The sequence below is a fragment of the Dryobates pubescens genome, chromosome 11, assembly GCF_014839835.1.
Source record: "Dryobates pubescens isolate bDryPub1 chromosome 11, bDryPub1.pri, whole genome shotgun sequence".
In the NCBI taxonomy this organism is placed as follows: domain Eukaryota; kingdom Metazoa; phylum Chordata; class Aves; order Piciformes; family Picidae; genus Dryobates; species Dryobates pubescens.
The window spans coordinates 25,277,810-25,303,247 of NC_071622.1; the positions used below are offsets into that span (position 1 = coordinate 25,277,810).

At 45.2% G+C, this 25,438-nt stretch overlaps 1 protein-coding gene across 3 annotated transcripts in view; it reads right to left on the reverse strand.

Annotated features, from left to right (window-relative positions):
* The window catches only part of NR5A2 (nuclear receptor subfamily 5 group A member 2), a 95,268-nt gene extending 76,176 nt beyond the window's left edge, over positions 1-19,092 (reverse strand). The window contains exons 1-5 of one of the 3 annotated variants that reach the window (XM_054165099.1): positions 19,021-19,092; positions 8,857-8,994; positions 6,373-6,491; positions 5,038-5,179; positions 1,767-2,413 (exon numbers count right to left, since the gene is read on the reverse strand). In XM_054165099.1, coding sequence (XP_054021074.1) covers positions 1,767-2,413; positions 5,038-5,179; positions 6,373-6,491; positions 8,857-8,994; positions 19,021-19,084 — 1,110 coding nt within the window. In that variant the 5' untranslated portion in view covers positions 19,085-19,092. Of the gene's footprint in view, positions 1-1,766; positions 2,414-5,037; positions 5,180-6,372; positions 6,492-8,856; positions 8,995-9,671; positions 9,694-19,020 lie in introns of those variants that run through there. The other 2 variants (XM_054165100.1, XM_009900883.2) reach the window with 2 other exon arrangements.
* Positions 19,093-25,438: the final 6,346 nt, after the last annotated feature.

Genomic DNA, 25,438 nt, shown 5'->3' on the forward strand with positions numbered 1-25,438 from the left:
AACCATGAAAAGCAAATGTTGTTTGAGTATCTCTTCATATTTGCACTTGAATCATAATTGGGAATTTTAAGGTAGATCATAATGTAAATGTTCTTACACTGAAGAGTAACTGATTCTCCAAGTCTCAGTGATTTATTATTTTTTAAATTTTACTTCTTCTTTTTTTTTTTTTTTCCTAAGAAAACAATGTACATGCTCTACACTAAAGTAATCATCAGATTGTGGGTAGAAATCTCTGCTCCCTGATATTTAGAACATCATCTGTTGGAAATGTAATATATTTGCAATTTGACTTTTAAAATCGTTTACGATGGGTAGCATGGCTTATGGCTTACTATAAAGTGTAAGTAACTTAGCAAAGAAAGATGTGACAGTCTTTTCCTCTCTTCATCCATTTTCCTCTTCTCCTTTGAGTAAACCCTTGTCCCTTATTTCCCTTTACATAGACTGAGTTTTTAACGCTCCTGCAACCATTCCCATGAAAAACTGGAGAAGTTGGAGTTATATATACAACATAAAGCTTGCTTTCTTCTAATCAGGCTTTACTTTATGTGTCCACATCATCACAGTTACAACTAATACTGTTGTGGCAAGCATCCTAACTACAGTTTTTTAATGGGACCTCCTTTCTGTGCTCTTGATTCATGTAGATTCAATTCTAAGTGAACTTCTACAATAACTATTGTACTTGGATTTTATTTATTTATTATTTTCCCTTAACTTGCTAGTTAGAAAGAAATTATTTATGGATTTCAGCATTAAACAGTTGTGGCAAAAACATCTGTGTAGCAGGCAGAGATTCAGCAACTAGCAACGTAATATAGGAAATTCAGACACGAATTGAGTTTGTCATCTTCAGATTCTTTTTTTTGGTTTGAGATAAGAGATGTTTTATTCATGCCAGAGCTAACACTTGTATCAGGAGAGTGGTTAAAAGCTGACAGTTTCTCTCTACTGTCCGATTCCCAATTTTGGGGTTAACATTTCAGACCTGACCACCACACCCCACAAAACTGCCTTAACAGAAAGTCTGAGGAACATACACTGGGGAATTTCCAGCCACTGGAGAGCTGTGCATGAAGATTTATTGAGTGCTCCGACAAAAGTAAAAGCTTAAAGGTCACTGTAACCAGCCTAGATTAAAGGAATCCCCCATGTATCAGTGACAAGAAGACCCAAAAGGAGTCCTTAAGGTACCTTCCTCCTTGTTTTCTGTTCTGTCTATGTCCTGCTTAAGATTCAGCCTTCATGGTTAACTAAATACATGAGAATGCACAAAATAGTAACCCTGTAGAAAAGTTAATATTCTAAATATAGACTTATATAAGGAGAGTCCAGAGATGGACAAGAAGTGGCACTCCCCCATATGTTAAATGAGGTAATAAAGTAATTACATAACTGAATGGACAACGGTGTAACAGATGTGCTTACAACTCTGAATACAAGCCCAACAGTAAGCAATAGTGACAAGATAGGAGTATAATTTATGCGAGGCCCTGTGGAGGTTAACAACAGTTGTGATAAACAGTAAAGTACAGAAGAGCTGAACTCAAACTTTAATCCCTTTACCACAGTAATGACCTATTAGGTGGAAGGCAGCTACAGGTTTCACCTCATAATAGTCTGTCTACTTCAAGCCAGATAAATTAAGAATGAGATGCTTGGGAGAAAAATACAACATAACAAAACAATGAAAACCAATAAACCACAATTTCTGGGATGTTTTTCCTTCAATAATTATAAAATAATGTAAGATTGTTACCTACCTTAAGTTCTCTAAAAAAGATGCTACTCCTAGCCCACTCAACAATGGAGAAGAGGGTTTGGTCAGCCATTTTGCACATAAGTCCAAATGTGTTGAGCTTCTCATGTTTGCTTCTGTTGGCTTGCTCTTGCTGCAGATATGCCATGATCTTAGCTTGGACTTGTGGCTCATCTGGCTCACATTTCAGGAGTTCCAGTATCAGGTGTGGAATACTTGCTGGTGAGCTCGTTTGATAACTATCCATATAGGAGTAGCCCATTATTGACTCTGGTGAACTAGTGTAAGGGTCAGGGTACTCAGACTTGATAGCACGGTTTGGAAAATGGCTGTAGGTCTGGTAACCTTGCAAACTGCCATGGGGTGGCATTGTCATACTAATTGGAGAAGTTACAAAGGGACTTCTGTCATAGTCTGTAGGAGGCAAGGCAGTATGGTTCAGAGGTAGGCCCTTGGAGGCAGAATGGATGTTCTGGATTGCAGAGGATATTGTCAGGTCAGTTGGCATTGCTTGGATCACCTGAGTCATTGCTTCCAGTTTAAGTCCATTTGCTCGGATAAGAGCTTTCTTCTGCTGCTTCAGTGCCCTGTCTCTCTTGTACATTGGTCCAAACTTGTTTCGACCGCCGCGCATTCGATCCGCTCGCACAGCTGTCAGAAGTAAGGAGAAAGGAAATTATAGTAAAAACTTGAAATCAGCATTCTGTACCAAAACATACATTAAGACAGCAGAAAAGTACAACTGCTTTTTTTTCCCCCCAAATTCAAAGTACTATTCCTAAAGAAAAAAATTATTTTACTAAGCAAATATCACATGCGTGCATTACTAATATTGAAAGACTTGCTTTTATGTTCATTAGGACACAGGGACAAACACAGCAGTTGGTTACAGGACTTTCACACCTGCTATGGGATCACTTGGAGAGCTCAGTGTATATTGGGTTTATGTCAGGCTACTGTATCATTAAGAAATGGGGACTGATGTCCAGAATTTGTCTGAGATGTATCCAGCGGACCACATTGGATTATTATAATCATTCCATTACTGCCTTGCACCCCAGCAAAGTGTCTGAAACGTATGTTGTAAAATGTTCAGTAGTTACAAAGGGGAATATATTTTTCTTGGCCAAAAGGAAGTTATTTCCTTTTGATGATTCTGTTCAGGTGGTTGTAAAGAACTGAGAGATTTCTAGTTAGCTGAACAGCTCTACAGAAATGCTTAGCTGCAGTTGGAATGCGCAGAGAGAAAGCTGTCAGCTTGCTGCCTTCCACACAGAAGGCAGAAGTGAAACAGAAACTATTGACACTGTTCTGGCTTGTAGTATCTCTGGAATTAGAAATAATTAAAACAAATCCACCTCAACAGCTGCCTTGGGAGTCATTCTGGTGGTCTCTGTCACAGCAGTGTCTGTCACCATGGTATATGTGTAATGGACTAGTGAGGAGCTTTCACCAAGCCCACCTTGCCCAACGGCAATTAGATTGAAAAAGGAACCTTTGACAGCCTGGTGACATGTTGAGACTGCTGAGATTGCTGGAGGTTAAGTTCTTGAGCTTTTTATCTTAGGGATTAGCAGAACATTAAAAATTTATTATGAATGCTAGATACGCATAATACTGTACATTATCATAAGGACTTCAACATTTAATGGTTTGGGTTTTTTTGGTCCATGGTAATTTATTAACTAGACTGGAAGGCTATATATATATTATTACCAGGGAAATACACATACAAATGTCACAAGTATTTACAATCATGGAAGCACCTGTTCTTTCAGTTTCCTAAACAAAGGAAAAGAAGTTGCATGCATGTGTGGATAAGGAAGCTGAACTACATTTTCTAGAGTACCTTTAAAACTACAGGCACTTTGCTTAAAAAATACTGCTGCTGATATTGCCATTGGACATTGATTTTAAGCAAAATGCGTGAAATTTAAAACAATTAAATCACCGTGGTGGTAAATGTAACTTTGAATCTGTATACATAGTATCCTTTCAGGTACTCTATGATTAGGAACTGTAAGCCAAATTGGATTAGCAAATGCTTTGTCTAACTCCTACAGAAATCAGGGTGAATTGCATGTAACTGCAGAAGGCGATATTTGGTTTGGTACCATTGTCAGCAATTGAGAGGACTGAAAATGTATTTTGTCCTTATTCTTTACATGGACAATGAGAAAAGGACTCCAAATGTTCTGCTATGGTACTATGCAAATTTGGAGGACCATGCCATGATTCAGTGCAGTGCAGTGTGATGGTGCTAGCAAACAGAACAGTACTGAATCCATCAAAATGCAGGAGGATGATTGTTCTCTTTATCTTCAGCTATAACAACAGCTTTCCTTTACCAGACTCAGGTGATTGGGTCTTATCCTTAATGGTTCCCTTAATGGTTTATGGTTTCCCTCCTTGGCCTGATTTTTCCTAGTTAAGTGTCAAGGGTGAATGTCACTTCAGTACAATTGCAAGAATGAGGAATTTAGGAGCTTGTCCTTGGTCAAGCAGAAATGTCATTTGCTGTGAAATATGAATTTTCATGTTTTATATATCCAAGTCAGAATGAACTGTGTACAACTCTCAAACTGGAGTCAGTGATAATTTGCATTCAGCTATCTCAAAGGGTATGGTACACTTTTCATTGTTCTCTGTACTTGAGAAAGTGAAATGAAGTCAGAAAGTGTACTTCAAAATGCCTTATTCTCTTTCATTTGTAATAGCATCTCAGGTGTAACATCACATAAATATAGGACATAACTTTAGAGATTATGCAGTTCCTTAATCTTAAAGGCAAGTCAATGTGAAAAACACTCTTATCTGTTTCTCTTTTCTGCTTTAGTATCAGAATACCCATATATATTTATAAATTATATATATATATATAAATCCTAGATAAAATAGAGAAAGAAAGCCCAATCACTCTCCATAGGAATGACTTTTTCCCCCTAATCTAAGCCTTTTAAAGAGCTGCAAAACTTCCATATAGATTCATACACAAACCCTAAAATACTGAAATATCGGATTACATACATATATGAAAACATGGACTATGGTTTTGACCAGTTGATAGTAATTTACCATTTACTCTTTTCTTTTTTTTTTTTTAATAAAGCACCAATTTCATTGAGTGTATAGAATCACCTTTTACTACCATTTCAAAACCACCAAAAAAAAAAAAAAGAAAAAGTAGCATTTTTAAACTCAAATAGCATGTAGTAACATGGAATCCTCATTTTCAATAGCATAGTTGACAATATCAACAAGACCACAGCTCTTACCTTCCAATTTCATTCCAACACTTAGGCATTTTTGAAATCGACAGTAAGGGCATCGTTTTCTCTGTGTTTTGTCAATCTGGCAATTCTGATTTTCTATACATGTGTACCTTTTGTTATTCTGGACCGTTCTCTTAAAGAATCCCTGTGTGACAGATACAAAAGTTAGCCTGTTTTGTTTGAACAGCGAGTTTCAGCACTTTATTTTATGGAAATCATTGCAACATTTATTTTTTTCTTCAGACACCATTCAAGCACTTGAAGTTACATAGTTTGCTTTAAATTACACTGAGATGTACTCAGGAGAAAATCATCAGACACTGTTTTATAGACTTATGTCAAAGCTCGGTAAGAGAACAATCTCCTGTACCCCTAACAGTGGTGGCAAAAACAGTGAGACTGACCAGTTGCTTCTACGTTCTTGAATCATCACAGAATTATTTAAGCCTCCCTTTCAGAGTAGTTTTTACAAGAAGTAAATAGGGACACTGTTGCAAAGACAACAGAAATACAGAGTACCTCTAACTACTATACATCCCCGTGGTGCAGGCTAGAAGAACAGTAAGTGCTTGTTTCTTCCTCATTGATTATTTTTTAATGAAAATATAATGTGCTAAGTTGATTTTCCCCTGTAACTGAATGTTTTAAATGGCACTGTTCTAGCAAAGGAGTTTCCTTTACAAGGGCATTACTTGAATAACCATAAAAACTTTCTAAAAATTTTTACATGATAAATTTGCCATTTCATAAATTCTTAAGTATTTAAATCCTGTAGTACAGTGCATATACATTTTATCTTGCAAGACAATAAGTTGCACTTACAACTATTTTTATTCTGGAAATTACCAAATTATTGCAATCAAAGCACATGTTAGTTACTTGACTGTGTGTCAAGTGAGCTCTGACAGTTATAGCTTGTATATACAAAAAAAGTGCATGGTCATATACTGTAAGGTTGAAGGATGGAAAAAATCTTAAGAAAGCTGTATCAGATTTTGCAAAACTGATCTGTATTGAGGACATTTTTCCTACTTTATCCTCCAGGAACAAAAAGACTTTGAATGTACATAAATCCAATAAAATCAGTACTTAGGCCAGTCAGGAATGGAAGTTCTAAACAGCTAAACAATTAAAAGAAACAACTAACTCCAAAACAGTCCAAGCTGTTTCCATTTGTGCAGATGAGATCTCTCCAAGAGACTTCTAAAGCTTTTTGGGGGTTAATTGTTTTTTGCAAGAATGTAATAAGAAACGTATTAGAAATAAGCCAAATCATTATATGTATGTTTAATTATCATAGTTTTACTGTACTTGTATATGAAGTAATTAGTACAGAACCTTGCAGCTTTCACAAGTGAGAAGTCCGTAATGGTACCCAGATACTTTATCTCCACAGACTGGACACAGCTCCTCAAGGTCTTCATCGTAAGAGTAATTCACCATTTTAAACTGAGACACTGGGGAAAGGAGAAACAGCACAGTCAATTAGAATTTACATTAATAACTCCAATTTCCTGCAGTTGTTCTCAGTCTATAGAGAAAGCTCACTTAAGCACACGCCACTGCAAACTGGGGGATGGGTAGAAGTTATAGTTTCAAAAACACAGCTTGCATTGAGATTTGCAACTTTTCATCCACAACAAATCTGCGAGTGGAACAAAACCCCATCAGCTCCTGTTTTGCCTTTTAAGTATTTCCACTTTCAGAATGCCCTTAACCTAGTTCTTAGTTTAGAGAATTGGAAAGTAAATTAATTTTAAACCCGAAAATTATCAGGCACAACCTTTTAAAAAAGCGAAGTGTCAATTGTGTATTTCAAGTAACTCAGTTAGTTTCCTTTAACGCCTTCTTTCAACATCAGCCTGCAAATATTTACTAAACCCAAACTTGTATCTCATAGAACCAGCACTTCTGCGTCGCGCTACTTGCAAAACCAACCTAAAACGAGGTCCGCCGCGCCCCCCAAACTCGTTGTCTAAGAGGTGACCTCCACCTCTCCGAGCCAGCTCGCTCTCCTGCCCTGTCCCAGCTGACGGGGTGAGGTCTGCATGCCCGCAGCCCGTTTCGCAGCGTGCGGTCCCACGGCTACGGGATAGACGCTTTCAGCGTAGCTGCCCGTGGGTCGGCAGCCGGCACCGCCGTCCTCGAGGGATGCGGTCCCGGCCTGCCCAGCAGGCACCCACCGGTACCGGGAGTTGGGCTGGAAATCTGCGCTGCGGGACCAAGTGAAGTTTCTGCCCCTCGGGGAGAAAGCGGGGAGGAGTCGGCTGACAGGAGGGGACGACGATGGGGCTTGGGGGGTGTGGGATAGGGTGTAAAGCAAGCGGAATGAAGGCATAGAGCACGATCACTTAACCCGGGAAACAGCCCAATCAGCCGCTCTGCTTATTTCCCAAAAGAAACCTCGCCGCTCTCGGCGGGGACGGTTTCCTTCGCCTTCCCTGCTGCTAAACCTCCAATCCGCTCGGCAAGCACAGCAGCACCGGAGGGCTCCCGAGCCAGGCGAGAAGCGCCGGGCGCGGCAGCGGCACCTCTTAAGATTCCGCCTCTTTGCCGGTAATCCCGCGGCTGCTACAGTTCGGGGGCATCGTGGCCCGGTAGATGTGCGCCTCTCCGCCAGGCCAAGGCGGTTGTGCCCTGGGGCTCGAGAGAGCTGCCCGGGAGTGCAGCGGCGACTGACCCACCGAAACACACTCAGATAAACGTCTCCCGAGCGACTTCAGCACGGCTGGAGAACACCGCCTGCCAGAGGCGTGGGGCGGACACGGGGCGGCCTCAGGCGGAGGAGGAGGGCCCGGCCCTCCCCTCTGCTCCCGAGGTTCCAGAGCCCGACGCTGGGACGAAGTTCCCCTTCCTCCCAGGAAACTCTAAGTGGGAAAGCAGGGGTTTTTCCAAGCGTCGTGCCCTGGCACGGAGCCTCATCCGCGGGCGAGGAATAGGGCATGCTGGCCGCCCTCAGCACCTCCGAAGCCGGCGGCCCACCCCGCCCCTGCTTCTCCGCAGACTCCCAGGAGGAGCGGCGATAATTTCAAAAGAGCAGCCGGGACGGGAGTTTCTGCTCCGGGAGAGGCGCTCAGGGTGGGGCTGCCGGCTCCGAAGCAGGGAGCCGACCCTCCCGCGGTGGCAGTCAGACAATCTTAGCTACCTCCCGTAGTGCTGCGGCCCTGAGTGGAGCATCGGGAACGGCCCAAAAAGGCATTTCCAGCGCCACCCCAGCTCGGGCATCCCGCTGCCTTCGTGGGTACCTCACAAAGGTGCAAATTCGTCGGGGCTCTCTGCGAAGTTACGCAGCACTGCCGCAGGCGCTGTGCCTGCTGCCCCACCCGCGGGACAGAGCCTAGGGGGCCCATTTCGGAACGCAGTGTGGCACACAGGGTGTTTGGCAGGACTGCTCTGCATTACTCGCCCTGTCATAAACTTTAGTCTGTCTTTTTTTTTTTTTTTTTTTTTTTTTTCCCCGGATCGGGGAAGAGACGGAGCTCTCTCGGATCTGCAGCGGGACCAGTGTCCCCGAGCAGCAATCGGCGAGGCGTTTGCATGCCGGGGAAAGCTCCCGCCGGTCAGATGCTTGATGGTTCCCCAATCGTAGCTGCACCTCTTGGCCGAGGCCCTGCCGTTGCCTCGGCGCTGGTTCCCCGGTCCACGGTGCCCGCCTGAGCCACGCTGGAAGTCGGCCCGCGAAGGCAGGGGCGCGGAGCGGGCGGCGGCGCGGTGAGCTCGCAGGCAGCAACCGTAAACTTTTTTTGGCAGGACGAAGGGGCAGTTTGCCGAGAGGGGGCCGAGTATGCGCGGAGGGGGAGCGCCGTGCCTTTCCCCCCTTACCTTGCATGTTTTCCGGCATCTGCCCCTGTTCCCCATTCGACCGGGCGAGTCCCAGGGCCTCCGTCTCCACTTTGGGCAGCATGACAAGGCGGCTGCGGGCCGGGCAGGGGGCTCCGTGTCCGTCCGCGACACCAGCACCTGAACACGGCAGCACAGATTTAGCTGGAGCAAGGGGCGCTCGGCGACCGCTGCCTCTTCCTCCTCCTCCTCCTCCTCTTCTTCCCTCCCTCTCCTCCACGCCAGCCCTTGCCCGGTTGCAGTAGGAGCACCGAGCGTACCCGGCCGCCGGGAAGCGCCGCCGGGTGCCCGCGGCTTGGGGGAGCCGCGGAGCGATAGTCGGGTTGCAGGCGACGGGGGCGGAGAGGAGGGGAGGAGGAGGAAGACCGGAGGGTGCCGGGGAGGAAGGTGGAAGCCCGCGAGCCCGCAGCAGCTCCGCTCGGGGCTCAGCGCGGCGGCAGCCCAGCGCCCCGATCCATGCGGAGCGGCACAGTGCACAGGAGCGCTCTGCCGCCGCTGGTGCTGCTGGACAGGGTTCCCACCCCCGCCCCCTCCTCCCTCCCTCCTCCTCCTCCTCCTCCCTCTCAACCCCCCGCTACAAGTGCGGAGGTGCCGAGTCGGGACCTCTAGCCCCGGGTCCGCGGGGAGGCGCTCCTGGAGCCCGGGGACTGCAGGGCGCGGTGGGCTCCGGCGAAGGGGGGCCCCGACATCGCCCTTGCAGCCAATAAAGCAGAGGCGGGATGAGCAACACCCCCCGTACACACTCACGCACCATACACAGAGGCGGACGGGAGCATACACTTGGCCAGCGCTCTCACCCACTGCCCAGTTGTTAAGCCGTGCTGCGAGGTCTAGGCTGCTGTCACCCCTCCCTGCCCCAGCTGAGCCCGACGTGTGCCTCCCGTAGTGTGCCTCCTCGCCAGCGGGCAGCCCCGTTACGGCTCCCTTAGAGCGGACAGCGCAGTCCCTCCTCTCCGCCAGCTGCGATTGCGGGACCCTCGACCCTCGCCTTCCTTCCGGGCTGGCAGGATAGGCAGCAGAACCCCCTGCGCTTGGACAACCCCACCTCTGGGGTCCACATTGCCGCCACGCAGCCCTAGAGCCTGAGAAAAGCGGGCGGGAGCTCGCTGTACCTATTCAGGCTCTTTCGGTCTCCCTCCCCTAAACTTCTTGCGAAATCTGTCGGTGCTAGTTGCATCGTTTGCACAAAAGCCAATGCCCTGGCAGAACCATCCTTTGGACGAGAACCTCCCGTTCCCGGATCACGGTGCAGAGAGCAGTTCTCATTTTCAAGTTGTCCCAGAGATCTCGTTTCTCGCAGGCGGGTGCTTCCGTGGCGAGAGCCAGGCTGCCCCGCGGAGCGGTGGGGGGCCCGGGAACGGCGGGGAGCGGAGCCGCCTCAGCGAGCTGGGCCGGGGGTCTGCCCGCCCACCCACCGTGTCTTTTCTGACCCTCCCACGCCGGGAGCGTCCGAAAGAGTCCGCGCCGCTCCCGCAGCGGCGCGTAGAGTTGACGGTGTAGGATGAATGATATTCGCACCTTCGAAAGCATCCGAGCCCCCAGCCTGAGCGCTCGGCTACCCCTACTCCCCTAACACTTTAATCTCCGTTTGTGTATAGCAAGAGCTGAAAATACTTGACGATGAAAACTGCTTCCGATTGAAAGTGAGGCGTGGAACTCTCGCCGGTGCAGGGTATAGCTGGGAGACAGTTTGTGAAAACTGACCCTTGTTGTAACTTATTAAACACTTATGATGGTCGCAAAATGACGAGCAGTGGAACAGCCCCTCCAGGTGCAGGGAGAGGACTTGGCCGTAGTCTTTCCTAGACCATTCCATTTTTTCGCGTTTGGTAACTATAAGAAGAGACCTTTGCTAAATTCAGTGCAGGTCCCGAGCCAACCCAACACCAACAGCACTGGAGTAGGAAATGCCTCTTTCCTTCCTCCTCTGTGGGCAGTTTTAACATTCTGGGGATGAACTCAGCGCTCGGACCTCCCAGGCTACTTCAAATTCTCCACTTTTCACCATTCTCCTCTGGGCAGGAGGGCGAAGTCTTGATCTGCAGCAACACGTTATTTCTCAAGTTATAATTTCACAGTTTAGCGGTTCGCTGACGACGTAACTTTTAGCATAGCAATATTACGAGCGGCGGGAGCGGCTACGACAGGGGGGCTCAAAACCATTCCTAGGGAATGTCTTCGTCTCTAGGCAGAAGTAGCCTGGGCTGAGACCTCGTCCGTGCCCTTGCGAAGTTACTCCCAGATACATTAATTACGAACATCCCCTCTCCCAGGCGCGCCGTGTAGCATCGCGCTGCTCTGCGCCCGGAGGGGCTCAGCACCGGCGACGGCCGCGGTGCAACGGCGAATCCTCTCCGCTGCCCGGGGCGCATGATGAGAAGGGCTCCCGGGCCCGGGACAGGGGTCTGCGCGGCGTGGCAGGGCCACGGCTCTCCGGCCTTGACAGCCTGAAGCCGGGCCGCTTCACCCTGCTGCTGGCCCGACGTGTGGTCAGAGGATCCTAGGGGAGGCTCTCGAGAGCTTCGCCTCCTCACAGCTCTTCCCCGCAAAAGAAGCGGGGCCGTTCCGGTTGCCTTTGCACCAGACCGTGGGAAGTTCAGTACACATCGGCAGGACACTGCCAGACCTGGGTCCTGCAGCCCACTGGACTCCGTCGGGGACAGAACCAGGTCCCTTTCCTTCCCTCTCACCACCGCGTGGGTCACGCCGTTTGGCGATTCCCCGCCGGGGCGTTCTGTGCCACCGCTCTCGTTATTGCTGCTCCGGGAAGGGCACCCGGGTTCTATACGAAAACCAGGGAAAGAAACCCGCATCCAGAGAGGGCAGGAGAAACCGGCCTGAGTGCAGTCAGGGCCAGGCGGGCTACGAACCCCGCCGGACCAGCTTACCTCCACCAACGCTCGGGTACGGCCCTAGCACCGATCCTAGAGCTCTTCGCTCCTACTTGTGGGCTTAATGTCATGGCACTGGGGGGGGGTTTGGAGCGAGTTCAAACTGTACACCGCAAAGCCACTCCACGAGCTTTCGGCGTGGATGAAAATACTTTGGAGTGGTTATTACACATTCATATCTCTCCGAAATAACAGTTTAGGGCAGTACATATTATAAATGATACCTGGTCCCTTGTGGCTACATTTAATTTAACATGGAGTTCTAGCTCTCACTATTGCCTTGAGCAACCTTAATTACCCTTTCTTCTAATCTCTTCTCCATTCCTTACCAAGTTCTCCAAACTTTTTTTTTTTTTTAAATGTGATTTCTCTCCTGAGTTTGCCTGCCTTGTTCTGACTTTGCCTGAAGGTCTTGATTGACGCGCGTAATTATAATTATAAAAGATGATGGCTCGGGGAGCCTCCAGCAGCCTTGATTAGTACGAGGAGCAAGACCTGGAATACTTTATACTTCCCTATTTAAATGTATGTACATTTACATTAAAAAATCCCACACCTAATTTTAAATAATCTGAAGCTTCTTCCGCCTCTTTGTTTTCAAGGTTCTTGTGTGATGATGTTTCGAGGAAAGCTTCTATTTCTTACAGGTTCAAAGAGGCCACAGAACCTGAGTATATTTCAAAACATTTTCCCCTAAGCTGGGCATTTCTAACTTTGCGAGTCTGCTGGCTGAACAACAAACAGCATGCTCCCTTCTACTTCGAAGTTGGAAAGTGTCCTGGAGAAGGGCACTTTCCAGCAAACTAGAGAAAGAGAACTTTTTCGGTGGAATGTTCAAGACAAACTTCGCAGAAGTAAATGAAATAAATAAATAAATGGAGGACTAGAACTGGGAAGTCTAAATCCAAACGCGATCAAGTCTTAGAAGGAAGTATTTCAGGAGCAAAATCTGCATCCTGTCCTTCCTTTCTCTCCCGCCGAGCACTCCCGCTTGTCGTCAGCCCAGACCGCTCTGAGCAGCCATTCATGGAAACCGGTGGTTTCAGCCAGGAGCGGGGCGAGAGTCCCCGCCAGGCAGCCTGTCCCCGGAGCAGAGGCACAACACTGGGCATAGGTTGGCAAGGCTCCGGGAAATGGCCTGGAGAAGGCAGCTCGCGGCAGGCACAGGATTCCTCTGCAGCTGGTAAAGTTTATAACCCCAGTTTGCTGCTTCACCTTACACCCATCTCACGCCCAATTTTACGACACTCTTTGCAACAGGAAAAGTGTGTCCAGTACCGGCTCTGCTGTACTCCTTTTTTCTCCCTTCTCCCTCTCCCTCTCCCTCTCCCTCTCCCTCTCCCTCTCCCTCTCCCTCTCCCTCTCCCTCTCCCTCTCCCTCTCCCTCTCCCTCTCCCTCTCCCTCTCCCTCTCCCTCTCCCTCTCCCTCTCCCTCTCCCTCTCCCTCTCCCTCTCCCTCTCCCTCTCCCTCTCCCGTCTCCTCTCCTCGAGTCTTCATTCTCTCTTCCCCACAATAAACAGATCAACACCACAGAACGAAGAGATCACTGCCTCAGAACCTTCCAAGTCCCGTAGGCAAGTGGGTCCTCTCACCACGTTGCCGAGGAAATACTACTTTACATTCGTAGGAATTCAATTGAGTGGAGTCTGTTAGTGCCTCCAACTCAGGGTTTAGAAAGTCTCCTCTGGAGACCCCCAGCTCCCAGAAAACCCAAACCCAAAGATATAATTTTTGGGTTTTGTATCTTTTTTTTGGATCTACTGTTAGCGAAACAGAGTGGGTGCTTCAGGCTGAAATACTTTCTGCAGTAACCAGCACACGGCAGAGGATTGCTTTCCAAACCCCATTGCCTTGGTTGTTTTTTTTTTTTTTTTTTTTTCCCCCTGCTGCTGCGAACCATTCTCTGCTGTCTTACGGAGATGCCGATCCTCTCTGGTCCGAAAAAGAGAACCATTTACAAACAGTCAATTATTGACCGGGAAACTAATCTTCAAGTCCGGCCAAGCTCCCTGGAATGGCCTGCTGCTTCTGAACACCTGGCAGCAGCGGGGTGTGAAGCTGGGGAAGGCTCCGGAGTGAGGAGCGAGCAGAGCCAATGGGTGGCAGAGCATCGCCGTGATTGTCTGTCTTTATTGCTCAGTGAGTCATCGGTGAGGTGTCCTAACCCTGCCCCTCCTCTTGCTGCTGTCGGCTGCGGCCCGCACGGGCCGGGGCGCGGGGTGCCGCCGTTCCCCAGTACCTGCGGCCGCTCCCGCCCCACCGGGAGCCGGCACGCGTGCGGGCAGGGACGGCGAGTTATTTCGTGCGGCAGGGCAGCTTTCCGGCGGAGATTTGCGGAACGCAGCGTAAGGTGTGGAAGGGCTGAGGCCGCGGGGAGGTGCGAAAACCGAGACACCCCTGGCGTCCTTCGGAAGGCGGCGAGCCCTGCCCACAGCCCGTGGAAGGGGTTTCCTGGATTAGCAGCAGCAGCAGCGAGCCGCAGCAGCCTTGTCCGCGCAGCAGCTGCTTAAAGATCAAGTTTTGCATCAGGAACTCTGCGATTTTTTTTTTTCCGCCCGCTGTGTTAGATGAGTTCCTCATGGAAAACGCCGCCTAGTCCCGCACTGCTTGGACCTGTTGCCGATAACAGTACGACAGGAAAACTTGCCCTCTCTGATCGCCCCTGCCCGCTGCGGGGATGGCGAGTTCTCCTTGCCGGGAGACGAGAAACACAGGGTACCCTTTCCTTGGCTCGCTGCTGCGGGGAGCGGGCGGCAGCGCTCGCCTCCGCCGCAGTGAACCCACCGCCCATTCCCAACTCTGAGAGTTATTTACTTTTCTGATGCAGCACTTTTGTTTCTGCCTGTCCTGCCCTTTTGTGTAGAACACCTAGTTAGGAAAGCTAGAACTTGGTCTGCAAATAGAACTTCTAATATATACGAAGCAAGGTTCCTGTCAGGGCTGAGCGCCCGTCTCTGTACCATAAGAGATAATTGATTTCTGTCCTGCACAGACAGGCTTAAAAACGCAATTTCTTCTGCTGAGGCAACTGACCTTGATCTGTTGGTGGAAAAAACGCCAAATGTTTTAGGTCTGCTTCTTCCTCTTTCCATCCCAGTAATTACATTTTGAAGCTTGGAAAACTTTATTTTAAAAATAATGTAATAGCTGATCTTTATAATGAAGAAAGTTTAAGATCTCACACACACATGTAAAATCATGTAAGATTTCTTCACACATAAGCATAAGATCATAAAAACCCTGAGAAGATAAACCAGGCATAGCTCATACTGAAAGATTTTTATAAGGATTGTGTACATCTGCATGCCTGTTCATTGTATATAAGAACACATTATTATATAAGGTTGCTTATCTATGTAATATATATAATGTACTCCTGTAACATGTGAGTAAACTTTAGACATTGATAATCTGGTTCAAGAAGTTGTAACAGGTTTACCCACAAAGCAGCCAAACACAACTCCTGCTGCAAATAATTCTCTTTCACCCTATATAAAGACAAGTTTGAGAGCTGACCTTTAAATTACCCACACGGACGAGTGGCTGGAGGCGTTTTGTCAGCATTGAAGGTTTGTCTCTGGAGGCATGGTCATTGTTACTTTGTCTCATGCATTTGGGTATTTAAAATCAGACTAATTGGAAAAGAGGGTGTAAATGCAAATACATCCCCTTTTGTATAGAGCTCACTTGCAGTATAACTACGGGAAAAGTATTTAATAATATGGGAATAAAATTGATAGAAGTGAAAAATAACAGCAAAAGTTCATGCCTTGCAGTCACAGTCCTCAGACAACAGAAGCTGATCACTCCTGTGGGAGCTTTGCCTGCATCATTGCTATCCAATATCCTAATCCAAAATTTTAAACACGGTGTTTGCTGTATTAGTACATAATAGTATAGTAGTCAAAGCAATAATAGTAGTAATAATAATAATAATAGCAACAGTAACAATAACAACAACAAGAACAACAACAATACACCAACCAACCAAACATTACCAAACTCAAGAGCACTAATTATAATATGGTAACCTGCCTGAGGACATGCATTAAAGTTAAGATGGCAGTAAGAATTACACAAGCTGAAAAATTTTGCAGTAAGAAACTAGAAGTGGATTCTTTTCCCTCTTATATAACCATTTTCAAGTTATTGAAGCAGTTATTTCTGTTAAATAATCATATCTAATTCTTATTAAAATTGCATATTGCCCCTGAGGACACTAAGACAAGAGGCTGGTTAGAGGAAAAAAATAAAGCTCATCAAATAGCTTTGTATAGTTCCAGAATCTGGTAGAAGAAAAAGATTGCACTTCCATAAAAGTTTTTAGGAGTCCATGTGATGTTCTTTTATGGAAGATAGGATGTAATATTAAGATTTTGTAAATTCCATCTGCTTCTTTGATTATATGACTGTAATCCTAAAAGCAGGTGTCAGTAACAGGTAGTGCCCACTCACACTATACCTTCAGGCTGGCGGTGTTTATTCTCTGGGACAGACCCACTGCTGTTTAAATTGGTGGAGTCTGATTTGCATGCATGGGAACTAGAGGAGGTCCTCCTTGCTGGGAGAAAGTTAGGCTACTCTTGCTATGACATGGTTTATACTGAAACCTAATTTATCCTCAGGTGGGTGAGTGCCTTGGGTCCATCTTTGCAAAGCAGGTGTTTCCTGACAAGGGTAACTCTTGTCCTGTGGTGGGCAGCAGCAAGTGCCCCTGGCCTGAAGGGCTGGTGGCTTGTGGAGGCCGTGGCAGGTCCTCACAAGCCCACCTGCTCTGTCTTAGAGAAAAAGTTGATAGGAGGCACTGGGAAGGACTGGACAAGAGTGGGAGTCCAGGAATGGGATTTACTCTTGATAACACTTGGCCCTGCTGCTAATTGTTTTTATACCCTGAAAGGACAACTTTTTCTTCTGAGGGACTAAGTGGAAATAAGAACACAATCAAGCTCCTTTCTATTTGGTCCCCCCCACCTTCAAGTAGAGGCTCACAGGATGATTCTGTTTACATTTAACCCTCACAGGTATGTGGTGATCAGTTTACAATACTGAGTTAAATGTGCATTTCAGGGATGCCACCATGGGCTCTGACTATGCAATGTTGATGCAGAATCCTCCTGTGACCCAGAGCACAAAGGATTTAAACCTGCTTTTTCTGGGCCATGCTTTGCAAGTCTGTTTCAATATATCCACGATACAGCACACATGTAGTTGCATTGTGGACATATGGTGACAAGACCTACTAACTTAGGTCTCCCATCAAACTATTTTTCATATCCACATGATTTAGGGAATCTGGACCTGCCAGTCCTTTGGAAACCATGAAAATGGCACTTAGGTGGTCTGAATATAACGGCTGAGAGTGTCTTATTTTTTAATTTTCCTTGGGTTGTATTTTTTCACCATCTGAGTGACCACTCTTCAGATACATGAGATATATTTTACTACCCCCATGCTGAATAATGAGAAGAGAGGAGTAGAGGCTCCTCCAGCAGTTTTCTCTCCCCCTAGGCAGACAGAAAGAGGAAAGGTCGGAGCAAGGCCTGAAAGAGGGAGGCCCATCTGGGAAGCCAATCTTGCCCTCCTTTTCCATGTGTTTCTAGGGCTGTGGCTGTGAGGAGGAGCATCTCACACCTGTAGAGATACACTAGAGGTCTTTGTTAGTGTAAGCCCTCTTGGCCCAGATATGGCCTGATGCTGGTCCAGCAGCCATGTCCAATAGCCTGGGAGCACTCTGTGCCCTCTGGCTGTTGTGGATGGGATACCCTGATAACACTGCTGGAGGGACCACATGGCTCCCTCTGAGCAGAGGCACCAGGACCCAACTCCGGAGCTCAGCTGGCACCAGGCACAGCTGGCCAGGAGTCAGGCATTTGTGGATCTGGTGCTGTTGTCCATGGGGCATTACTCCTCAGCCATCTATTTGCAGCCCAGCAAACTTTGCTACAGTATTGGATACAGATCTTGTGTAGGAGAGCAGGTGAAGAGGGTGAGAAGGGAGCTCCTGAGTGCCAGGTGCTTGGGATACAGCCAGGTCTGAGGTGGGAGACCTTCCTGTGGGCACCCTCCCCTTCCACGGGAGAAGCACCAGCTACACCCAGGAGATGAAGATAAGGTTTCAGCTATGTTTGAGCCTGTTGCCTGCTGCTGTTGCTGCACCCTCCATCCCCACCATCCTATGATGGCAAGGTGCCCATATCACACCCAGTGCTGGGGTGAGCGCCTCGCCTGCCATGTGATGACGCACTTTGTGGGCAAGGAGAGGAGAGTGAGCCCTGGTTCCCACATGCGGGCCCAAGCTCTCTGCTTTCATCCTTGCCATAAACTCCTGCCTGAGGTACAGCCTTGCAAAATCCTGGGCCATGGAACCTGCGGTGATGCTGGGCTAGCTTGAGAAGAGCCTTCTGCTTCATGAAGGAGAGATTTCCCTTGGCAAGCCTTCTCCAGACCCCCTCGGCTTGGGCCCTGACCTGGGCACAGACTATTGGGGCAGGGTATGCTATCGCCCCACCAAAAGAAAGGTACTTTGCTCCCAGTGTCTGGTGAGAGGCAGAATGATCTGAGATAGGAAGTGTGAGGAGAAGGGTAGGGAGGTGGTGGGGAGAGGCACTTACTGGGGCTCCATTACAGCCACTGCAGCCCTGGCAGCCTGGGGCAGCTGGCTGTGCAGTGCCCCTCACACCTGCCAGCCAGAGCAACCTGCTCCTCCTAGATTTCTGGTGGGGAGTGGGTGCTGTTTCCACATGGTGCTGAAAGTATGCAGTTCTTTGCTGCTCTAAAGCCTCAACCAACTTGTATTATCCAGCCCACTACTGCATGATGATGATCTGTCTGCATTTTTAGCTACAAAGAAGAATCTGCATTCGCATGTGTATTACAGAAAAGATCTGAAAACGTTCCTGAGGTTTTCTTCAACAAGAACAGTTAGGACAGAAGCAATTTAAATCTAATTTTTTGGCAAATGTTTTAAAACATATATACAATTTCACACATTAACAAATGCAGTAGGTATCAATAATTATCTGATTACATATTTCATAATCACAATACCTCTGGCAAAATTGTCATTCACTTGAATCACCAGCTGTTTTCTTACATTTTTATGTTGTATCACAAAGGGTTTTTTTCCCCCCACCCAATTACAGGTGTAAATTAATCAGTTTTGTTGCCTTGCCCAACTGTAGCATTTTGTCCAGTTTGGACAGCTGCAAGTCTATTATATTTATGCAGACTTCAAAACAGAGAACTGTTACTTACCAGCTGATGTAAATCCATGTTTTATAGATTCCTGTATGATGGCTGTGTGGGAACCGGAAGACATTATTAGGTGTGAGTATATAGTACTCTCAGGTGCAAGGTGTACAGCATTGAGTACAAAAGAGGTGCAGCCTGTAAACTTTTCTGGCCTTGAGACCCAGGCTATAATAACCTTCAGTGAAAGTCAGCGTGATGAACAACAACAACAACAAAAATATCCAAGAATCCAGAAAGTAACAAGCATGTCTTTGAGTGGACTCTGTACTTTTTCCAGCATTTAGTGACCTGCTGTAAACTATGTATCCTATTTCATGATACTCTCTAATCAGAAGGATTGGAACTTGTGATAGGCTTGGCACTGTCACGTGATTTTGTACAGCTTGATAAGAGGAGCCTGTTATAAAGTGACAGCAAAAGAGATAAGAACTCTTGGCAGATAATGGCAGAGAAATGATTAACCTGGAGTGGAGAGGTGCTATGAAGCCTAGAGAGTGGGAGGTTGTAAAGTTGTGGGGTCATAAGATCATACTGAGTGGATGAAAAGACATACCAACGTAAGTGTAATGACTATAAACTCAGACTTGTGACCTGTCTTCTTGATGTCATCATCTCTTTGCACAGTGGACAGCAAGCATGGCTGCTTTGGCTTCTGTCAACACTCTCTGGATGGCAAAACAAGCAAGCGCTAATTCCTTAAAGGAGGCTTCTGAATGTGCTTGGGTTTTGGCACTCTGAGTAACAGCACCAGTAAATCTGTGGTGGTGGTTTGTCAGACAGAGCCATTTTATTGCCTCAGTCCTCAGGCTGGAGCCTAGCTTGGAGTTGTAGCAATTTAGTTGAAAGCACACACTATACTTTCTCAGCTAAGGGCTTTGCAGCGTGGTTAAACATTGATATCCTGGGATTGTGATACACAGACAGCATTGTGCTCACCTTGGAGGCTGCCAGGCACAATACCCATTCTCAGCATGTCAGATGGCTGTCAAATGTTTTCATGGAAACATCACAATGGTGGGTACCTGTGTAGATGCCCTGAAGATTTTCAGCTGTGAGTGGGTCAGGTTCTGCTTTCATACCCACTGGAGGAAAACCAGGGGCAGAATGGCTCCCTGGGTGATGCCATACTGCAGTTATAGCCTTCATAGGGCTGTGTGGCTTCTTGCACTGCAGTGCCACTGGCAGCCTTTGCAGCTGTAGCTTAAGTCTGCATACACTTTGTGAGATCAGGCTCAAGCCTGAATAATAAGATATTTGATATTTCAAGTCTTGTGAAAAATAGACTGAAGTTATTCCACTGTGGGCTACATCTGAAGCCTCTTGAAGTCAGCAGGAGTTTTTTTCTCTTTAAATTTGTAGAGGGCTGTAAAGCAGCATATGCTCTTTTATATACTTTGTCATGATGGTTAGACTTTGAAGATGAATTGGTGGACAGGTTACCTCATGCTGAAACTGAACTGCTTTTCAAGCTTGTGTTGGCCAGGATGAGAGTTAGAGAGCTAGTCTAAAAATGAGGTTGATGTGGCAAACCATGCAGTGATTTGGCCTTACAGGCAGGAACCTTGAATTATCTCTTGGTCTGTGCGGCACTGTCCCCATCTAGAGCCCCTCATAGCAAGGACAGCAGACTGTAGAGGAAAGACCTGGCTTTTTCAAATTCTTATTAAACAACTGCGTGTGCATTTTGTATGCTTTATTTACTATGCTGGAGTGTATAGATTGTAAATTTGTTCATCCAATTAATGTCACCCTTAAAAATAGTCATCTGGCCTATGGTACATGCAGCAAATTAAATCATACAGATTTGTACATCAGAATCTTCCAGCAATCAGGTTTCTCCTCTTCTTCTTCTTCTTTTTAAAAAATAGTTGTAATTACAGCTGTAAAGTGAGCAAACTGTACCAAGCTACCAATCTACAAGCCTGATCAAACATACGACAAGTGTTTTTTCAGGGTCACTGATATATTTTATCTGTTTAGATTGAGTGAAAGCTGGAAGCCAGTTTTTACAACAGATTTTGTACAACCCTAAAGAATTTGATCCTCTGTCTATTCTAATTCATCTAATCCATTTTCAATTCTACTCATAAAAAAAAAAAAAAGAAAATAATAATGTATTTGATCAGAAAAAAATATCTTTGGGGGCTGGAGTTAAAATAAATGAGAAATGCTGCAAATGATCCTGTGGTTAGAAAGTTTCCCCTGTGTCATCAGAGACATTGCTGAAGTACTCTTGGCCCATCTACAAGAGTCTCTGTAAAGGAATCTGCTGTATGTGGAGGAGAGAGATACTAAATCATAGGAAATATACAGAAACTTCATGCTTTTTCATGCTTTTGGCTTCAAAGGCTGTCATTCCTTTCCTTTTTTGCATCAGTATCAAATGTCAGGGTCACTGAAAAATGTTCTTTTCTTTTTTTTTCCCCCTTTTTTTCTTTTTTGCTTTCTGATACTTTGTCTCCATGGATAGAGGAATGCACGCCAGGTGCATAACCAGACAGACTTTTCTTTGCCTTTCTTTATACCTAGTCCAGCGAGGGAAAAGCAATTCACAGGGAAACTCCAGGACAATCTATATCACCCTGTGATCCAACAGCTCAATATGTTTAGCAGTCCTGTGTTTGGGCTCTAGCTGAAGAAAAGTATGTAAGGGTGTGTGTAACGAGGCATGTGAGTTATACCACTGAGGCTAAGTACCTGAGTTTGTGGCTGAATAGCTTGCTTGATCAGGAATTTTGAATTGCATCTTTTCACATGGAAGTCTCTGATAAAGCAGCCACTGACCTTATGCAGAACAGCTTTTAGTAACTGTGATTGAAACATCATAAACTCAGTTTGTATCCTGGTGCTTTTCAGTTCTCCTATCGTTTTTTCCCACCCTTCTTTTCTTCTCTTTTCAGCCTGCGAAGGTAAGGCAAGGCTTTTGAAAGATAATTTTATCATTTCAAACATGCTTTCTTATCTCAGGTCTTTCAGGAATAAAATTAATTGAAAAGCATTTAGTGTCTTCCTTTTTTTTTTTTTTTTTTAAATTCTTTTTTCCCCCCTCCCTCCTTGTTACCAGTTCCTGTATGATGAAATTGTCCCTTGTTTGTCCCTCAGACAAATGTCCCTCAAAGAACGTGTACCTGATTTCAAAAGCTTGGCAACAATCCCTCCTTTGACTCTTGCACATTAAATTATTTTGCAACTATTTACCACAAAAATGGAGTCAGAAAGAATTTCTCCTCTCATAGGCATTTTCACAAGTGATATTTCATTTGGGCATGCAAGGATGTTAAGAAGCAAGCTCTAGAAAGAGTCTGATGAATGAGCAGTGACATTTTCAAAGAGTTTTAATCCCTGACTTGTATATGTTGGTGCAAATTTACTTAGGTCAGTCAGGATTTTGTAATTTTCCTGTAACATTTTGGATGTTGCGCCTCTGAATCCAGTACATTGCTTAGTGTCTTTCTATGTCATCTCAAGGTATTGTCACTTTCATTATCAATACATCTCAGAAAAGGCAAGTATTCAGCACAGCACACATCAAATGAGGGACATCATCCTCTCTGTACTGAAAGTCCAGGGTGAACGTGGCATTGACCCTGGCATGGTGCCTACCAGGCATGAGTTGTCTGCTCCTGAGAGTACTCCAGTTGGTTTCAGCTGGAGGTTTGCTTAGGTGGAAAGAGATTTGCAAACTCTACTCTTTGATCTGGAAATCACTATTTAAAAACTTTTATTCATTTCAGTCATTCCAACATTCCTCCTGATCTATCACAGACATTTAAAATTCTTTTGGATGCTTCAGTGTATTTTCTCCACCTTCATGAATTTTATATTATTTTGCATGTGCAAACCCAAGGCATTAAAAATACAGTTTTTATGCCTTTCCCCCAGTAGTTCTGTAAAAGAAATTAAGAGAAGTTGATATATCTGGTGATCTTCACCTTTTTTTTTTTTTTTTTTTTTTTTTTTTTCTTCCCCCCAGTGAAGTAATTGCAGTACTGAAATGTAAAGTTCTAACTTTTAAAGTTGTTTCCACCAGTGGATTCTCCATTCCTGTTTGGTCTCACAGTATGACTGCACTATTAAACATCCGCTTAGTTTTTTTCTCACACACACACACACACACACACACACACACACACATATTATATAAAAGAAACATATTATATTTACCACCTCAGTAATAGAATGTATTGTCATTAAAATACACTTCAGCATATGCTTCTTACTTGTGATTTTCAGCATATTAAAATGCGACTCTTATGAGCAGAAGCATGGCAAGTTCTTTGTGGGTGATCAAAATGCAAACTGTTTTCCCTGATTACATTAATAGGATTAATATTTTACTCTCTCATGTATTTATGGTCTCTGTTTGGATGAACACAGTTTAATAAAAACATACTTGGAAATTAATAAGGACTTGTTGGAATTTTAAAATTCCTTCCTGTGACTTCCCCCCCCCCCCCCCCCCCCCAAATAATTGCTTACAAAAAATTCTTTCTGTGAATATTTCTATGAATATCTGGAGAAGAAAGTAAATGTGGACATTGATAAGCACTTTCTTAGGTGAAATGAGCAATCAGGAAACTTTTAGGATTCTTTAGAAGGAAAACTCAGTTCTTTGTAGAAGGAAGCATACAGTTATGGATCACAGAAGTCCTTTCTTTTGCCATAGCATGAACTACGGTGGGACACAGATTTAGTGCTAGCTCTCTGCAGTAGAGAAATAGAACATTTTCTTCATGTGAGAAGAGCTAACCCGGGAAGTTTTTTCTGCCTGTCTCTCTACATAAGTAGCTTCAATTTTAATTTCTGGCACACCTCCTTTTTCTTCAATAATCTAATTTATTGGCATGCAAAGAGGAATGATATTAATCAGTTACTTGTGGAACCTTTTCAAAGCTTATCTAGGAGATATTTACTAGAAATAACAGTAGAGTGTTTGCCTTTGTGAGAAAATAACAGCTTTCCCTGAAACAGACAGGGGCAAATTACATCCATGTACGTAGCAGTAACAGGTGTTGTGAACTCATCCATCATCTCACATAGCACTCAGGAGCAGAAAGCAGTTTCTTCTTAGAGCACTATTAATAAAATATCAGGAATATATTACTTTGGAGGAAGGAGAGGAGAAAGAGACAAAGTGGAATTCAAGTGGAACTTAAAACTTTTTGAACTTGGTAGCTACCTTCTCTGTCTCTTCAAGATATGTACATATTTGCAGGGATGATATTGTTGCTGTCCCTGCCCCTTCAACATCACCCCTGTCAACACCTTAGCTTGGGGCACAATAGAAATATCAAGTCTTACCTCAGAAAATGAAATCCTGAAAGACTATGAGTGCTCTGATGAGTCTCTTGACTAATTTCTCCTCCAGAAGGAAGCTGCATGTGTGCTACACTGCACTTGGACTCAGCTTTGCTTGAGACCATGGAGTAAGTGCAAGACAAATGCTAGTGTAAGGTGATAAGTTGATAAGAGAAAGCAGCTCAGAGTGATGTTTCATGTGTAAGCAGAAGATGTCTCCTTACTGAAGCTTATTTGTGTCTGGAGGCTGATTAACTGCAGAACTGCATGTAAAGTATATTTAATGGGCCATCTTCCAACCAGAGGGAGGAGAGAAATCAAGGCTTAGTGCTCAAGTGATGGGCCAGATCTGGTACAGACAAGTGCTTCCACTTCTTTCTGTCTTCTCAATGAGCAAGTGTAGAATTTGTTTCAATTTCAAAGATGACTTTCATCGGGAAGTACACTAGAGAGGAGAGAAAAGTGGGGTAAAAGCCTTTCAGAACTAAGGATTTCTGATAATTTTATGAGTAACTGTGAGAAATGTAGCACCTGGCAGGAGAGATAAGTGGATTTTCCTAAGCTGTGTTATAAGCAGGTAAATATTGCTCTGGTTTATGGCACTAATAATTAAACAGAACACTAGTCTTTCTCCTGGCAGTTTAAAATTTAAGGTGGCTGTCTTCTGCAGGTATATGCTGAAATGTGATCAACAGTAACTGGTCTAGACGTAAGCCTCATAATAAAACCTCATATGGGGTTCAATGGATGTATTTCATAAGCATTTACAGCACTGAAGAAACACAGGGTTTTTTCACTCTTTTCCAAGTCATCTAGGCACCACTCCTGGCAAATATTGCAGTTCTTAAAAACCAGAACAAGCAGACTTAAGATCTGAGAAAAACTTCATTCCTTCAAGAACATAGTCTCCCTAGTGCAGTTACATGAATAATAGATTAGTATAACATGCTAATTAATATTTTTATAACTTTTTATACAATGTGCCCACAGTTTGTTAGACAGCTTACTTATTTTATTTTATATGCTTAGACCATGGTGAAAAATGCAGATGACTCTGGAATTAGAGTGTCCATATTTCTGGGGAGAGCAGTAGCACCTGGGATGTCTGAGGAGTCCTGACTTT